Here is a 5,416-nt window from a genome sequence, read left to right on the forward strand (position 1 = left end):
ATGGTGAACGGACAAAAAACAGGCTCATGTCGCTATCCCTATTGAAATGGCGAAGGAAGCTGCCAAAGCCTATAACTCAGTTTTATACGGCTATTTCCTGGGACCTCGTATCCCTTTTCCTCTTGTGAAAAATTTTGCTAAAACGGCGTGGGGTAAATTTGGATTTTTGGATGCGATGCTTAATGAGAATGGTATTTTTTTTTTAAATTTAATGACGTTGGTGGATGTGATCAAGTGATTGAGGCTGGCCCGTTGATGATCAGAGGTATTCCTTTATTTATCCATCGTTGGGATCCGTCCAAGGGATTAAAAAAGCCGGAACATTCCTCCTGTCCATTATGGGTGAAACTCCATAATATTCCTTTAGTTGCGTTCAATAAAGAAGGCGTTAGTCGTATTGCGAGTGTTCTGGGTATTCCAAAACAAATGGATTCGTGCACTGCTTCAATGTGTGAAAAAGCTTGGGGCCGGCCTGGTTTTGCTAAAGTTCTTGAGGTTTGGGGTGTGGGTGATCTAAAACGGAAAATTGATGTTGAAATCCCAAACATAATTGGTGGAGAACCCGATAGTGTGCAAATTCAAGTAGAATATTTATGGGATCCGATTCAATGTGCCCATTGTCAAATTTTTGGTCACAAACTTTCGTCATGTGTTAAAGCAGCTAGTTTGAATAAAGGTAAACAAATTGATGGCCGAAAAGATGCTGATGGGTTTACTAAAGTGGCGAAAAAACAATGGCGGGTTAAAGGTGGAAATAAAGCCGATCATTCTAGTGGTAAAACGGATAATTGAAGAAAGGAATCAAGCCCTCTTGAAGCGTCTTTGGGAGTGAACGTTGTAAGTCAAGAAAGGGAAATAGAAGAGACTATGGTTTCTAATAATGTTGAGTTGATGGATCCTCCTTTGCCAGAGGGGAGGGATGTGTTGGGTGAATCAGGTAAGAATAATTATGGGCCTTCATCTTCATCTTCTAAGCCTTTGCACCATGCTATGTCTACTCCTACCCCACTTATATCTTCTGTGATTAAAAAATTTCGGCTGCCGAGACGAGGGGTTGTGATAAACCATGTTGATTCTAATCGGTTTGGTGTTCTTGAGACTTTAGGAGAAGAGACTTCTCGGATGGACTCTCATGATGAGGTGGTCAATGATCTGACTGATGTTCAGGGAGATAATAGGAATAATAGGGAGCAAGGAGAAAATCTAAACCCTTCCTCATGATGAAATTTGCTTCATGGAATACCCGGGGGCTTAATTCTCCGATTAAACAAAAAGAGGTATTTCTCCATTGTAATGATGTGTGTTTATGTTCCATTGTCGAATCACATGTTTCTAAGGATTCTCTTGAAAGTGTTTGCTATAACTCTTTCGGTCAGTGGTAWTGGGTTTCTAATCAARCCATGAGTGAGTATGGTACTCGTATAATCCTTGCTTGGGATGATCGAGTTTTAGATGTCATGGTTTTAGAGGCTCATAATCAATTCTTAAATTGTAAGGTGCTTGTACGGGGTAGTCAACATTATATTTTCGTTTCTTTTGTATATGGGGCTAATGTTTGTAATGCACGTCGTGCTTTATGGTCGGGGCTGCGGAAATTTAAATTGCTCATTGGTTCTTCTCCGTGGATTGTAATGGGGGATTTTAACACCATGTTATTCCCTCATGATGGTTTTGGAGGCTCCTCTCGTCGTAACTTGGATATGGCTGATTTTTTTGCGTTTGTAGAGGATGTGGAATTATTTGATTTACATTATACGGGAGTCCGTTTCATGTGGAACCAAAAACCGAACTCTTCGGGGGGTATCATGCAGAAATTGGATAGAGCTATGGGCAATGATGAGTTCACGTTTGTTTTTCAAGATGTTAGTGTTCATTTTCATCCTTCGGGTCTTTCTGATCATACTCCAGTGACGGTTTCTTTCAGACGCGGCATACGGAAAAAAAGACATGGGTTTAAATTTGACAATTTCTTGACTGAACATCTAGGTTTTCTTCAAGTTGTAAAGGATGAATGGGCAGATAATATCGAGGGTTCTTTTATGTTTCGAGTGACTTCTCATTTGAAGGCGCTGAAGATTCCTCTTCGGAAACTTCGTCATTCTTATGGCAACCTTGGTAAGCGTGTTGCCTTTTTGAAGACTGAACTTGATCGTATCCAGTTGGATGTTGATAATGATCCTTCTAATGTTGAGCTAGGCCAAGAGTTGGGTCATATTCGTATTGCGTATCAAAATGCATGTAGGGATGAGAATTGTGCCGCGAAACAACGTGCCAAATATGCTTGGTTGAATGAAGGTGACTTGAATACTAAATTCTTCCATAAAGTGATTAAAGAACGACATCTTTACAATTCTATTCAGTCTGTGTGTACAAGTGATGGAGCTTATGTCTATGGTGATGATGTGCCTAATGTTTTTGTGGATCATTTTAAAGACTTTCTGGGTTCGAGGTATGTTTCTTCTAATCCGACTATGACTAATGATGTTTTCACTTTCTTTGGTGGAAGCTAACCATATGATCAGACCAATTCACAATGAAGAAATTAAAAATGTTATGTTTAGCATTGGTAATTATAAAGCTCCTGGGTCTGATGGGTATTTCTTCTAAGTTTTTCAAAGAGGCTTGGGACATTGTTGGCCGTGATGTAGAGACTGCAATTCACAATTTCTTTTATCGAGGTAATCTTCCTAAGAGCTTGAATCATACGCTTTTATGTCTGATCCCTAAATCTATTAATGCTTCTAAGGTTACGGATTACCGGCCTATAGCATGTTGTACTGTGCTTTATAAATGCATTAGTAAGGTCATTGTTAATAGAGTGAAGGGATCTTTGGATTTTTTAATTGATAAAGCTCAATCGGCTTTTATTCTGGGGAGAATGATTACGGATAATATCCTTATGGCGCATGAACTTGTGTCTGGTTATCAATCTGCTACGGGTCCACCTCGTTGTGCGTTCAAAATTGATATAAGAAAAGCTTATGATACGGTGGTTTGGCGGTTCCTTATTGTTATGCTTGAAGGTTTGGGGTTTCACCCTGTTATGGTTAAGTGGATAAAGGAGATGGTTTCGACTCCTTCTTGTTCTTTAGCCATTAATGGTAATTCCCATGGTTTTTTTCTTGGAGGGAGGGGTCTTCGTCAGGGTGATCCGTTGTCCCCCTATCTGTTTACGATTGTTATGGAGGGATTTTCTTTGCTCCTTCAAAAGTGTATTCGGGAGGCTGSTGACTTTGGTTACCATCGGGGTTGTGAGGATTTGGATTTGACTCATTTATGTTTTGCGGATGATTTGTTTGTCTTTACAAAAGGGGATGTCCTTTCTGTTGAAGTGCTTAAAAAAGCTCTGGCTCTTTTTCAGAACTATTCRGGATTAGCGCCTAGTCTTGAAAAAAGTGACATTTATTTTGGTAATGTTCCTCCCAACATTAAGGCGGCTATCCTTGAATGTCTTCCCTTCAAGCTAGGTATCTTTCCTGTTCGATATTTGGGTGTTCCTTTATCGCAATCTCGGTTGAAGACTTGTGACTATGCTCCGCTGATTGCTAAAGTGAAGGGCCGTATACTTAATTGGAAATCTAAGTTTCTTTCGTTTAGTGGACGGCGTCAGCTTATTATATCGGTTCTTCAATCTCTTCAGCTTTATTGGAAGTCGGTTTTCTTATTCCCGTCTGGTATCATTCATGATCTTGAATCTATATTTCGAAAATTCCTTTGGGCTCCAAGGGAAGATCCTCGTGGTAGATGTCGGTTATCATGGGATATGGTTTGTAGACTGCTGGAATCTGGGGGTCTTGGAATTAAAAGACTCTCCACTTGGAATAGGGCTTTACTTGCAAAGCATGTGTGGGATACTGCTAGGCGACGAGATTCTATGTGGGTTCGTTGGATTTATAGTAATAATCTCCGTTCTTCGAATTTCTGGATGGTTCGTAAGAATTCTAATTCGTCTTGGGTTTTTCGTAAACTTTTAGACTTGCGGAGTCATTTGCGTCGGTTTCTTTTTTCTCAAATTGGTGATGGTCGGGACACGAATGCTTGGGAGGATGCTTGGTTACCTTGTGGTCCTCTATCCGCTTTTATCTCTTACCGGTTTATCCATTCATGTGGGTTCTCTACCTTAACAACGCTTCGTGATCTTATTATAAACTGGAATGGTAATTGGCCTGATGATTGGTGTCAACGGTTAGATATGCTTCATACTTCTCCGTTACCTTTATTGACCTCTGTTCGTGATAGAGTTCTTTGGGGGGACAATTATACTATGTGTTTGGATTTTACAGTGGGTAAGGCTTGGGATTCCTTAGAGGGTAATCATCCTGTGATCCCTTGGTCTAAATTGTTTTGGTTCTCGGGTCATATTCCGAAGCATGCATTCTGTTTTTGGTTGGCTTGTCAGAGACGGCTTCCGACTCAAGACCGTTTACATTGGAAGGATGARCCCCCRGATTTGGAGTGTTCGCTTTGTGGTCAATGTTTGGATAGTCATGATCATTTATTCTTTCAATGTTCGTATGTTGGAGTTGTATGGACTAGTGTTTTACATAGGTGGATCTGCCGTGTATGCCTTCAAGGTGGGAGCAGATTGTTCAAGTTATTTCGGATCCTAATAGTAGTCCGAAATTGTTAAAGCAGAAGCTTGCTGTGGCTGCTACTGTTTACTATATTTGGCAGGAGCGTAATAGAAGACTTTTTTATGTGACTAAGCGTACGGCTCAGGATCTTATTGCAGTTATTAGGGATTCTATCTCCATTCGTGCATATTGGTTGGCGAGTCATCCTGTGGTTACTAATGGTTGACTTCAAGACTTGTTTTTGGTTCTGGGGGGCTTTGGTTTGGGTTAAGCTTCTCTTTTTTATCTTCAGTTGTTTGTTTGCTTCTTATGGGCTTTGTTTCTTTTGGCTTGTTGTGGCTTGGTTGGGGTGTTTCCATCGGCCTTGGGGCTCTTAGTTGTAGGTTGCGGTCTGTCTGTTTTTTGGTTGCGTTGTAAACCGTTTTATTGCGTTTTATAAATTTGCCGACGTTTTCCTTCAAAAAAAAAAACCAAATGGACCCGTTAAGGATAATTAAGACCCATTCTACCACAATTACTCCCATTAACTTCTGATTAGACCAATTATGACGCATTGAGTATCATTATAACTCAATTAGACTCAAATAGGAGAAATAAGCCCATTATACGCATTAAGGTCCGACCAAACTAATGATACGCATTAGGATAAATAAGCCCATTACCTCGGTCTCCGTGGTCTTCGTCTATCTTATTAAGGGTGCTAAACGTTAGTTTCAGCACCTCGGCTTCTTAGTGTGTGTGAAGGAAATGGGTGATGATTTGGGCCCTTCTACTAATGATCCTATCAGAATTTCCGTTTTTGAAAGGCTTACTTCTCGAGGTGATAATTCTAGTGGTACGGA

At 40.4% G+C, this 5,416-nt stretch overlaps 1 protein-coding gene across 1 annotated transcript; it reads left to right on the top strand.

Annotated features, from left to right (window-relative positions):
- Positions 1–1,400: 1,400 nt before the first annotated feature.
- On the top strand, positions 1,401–2,510 carry LOC112504233. The gene has a single exon (XM_025108167.1). It carries the CDS (start codon positions 1,401–1,403, stop codon positions 2,508–2,510), a length of 1,110 nt encoding a protein of 369 aa, XP_024963935.1.
- The last annotated feature ends 2,906 nt before the right edge of the window (positions 2,511–5,416 follow it).

The sequence above is a fragment of the Cynara cardunculus genome, unplaced genomic scaffold (assembly GCF_001531365.2).
Source record: "Cynara cardunculus var. scolymus isolate 2C unplaced genomic scaffold, CcrdV1 Un_Scaffold_4951, whole genome shotgun sequence".
Lineage (NCBI taxonomy): Eukaryota > Viridiplantae > Streptophyta > Magnoliopsida > Asterales > Asteraceae > Cynara > Cynara cardunculus.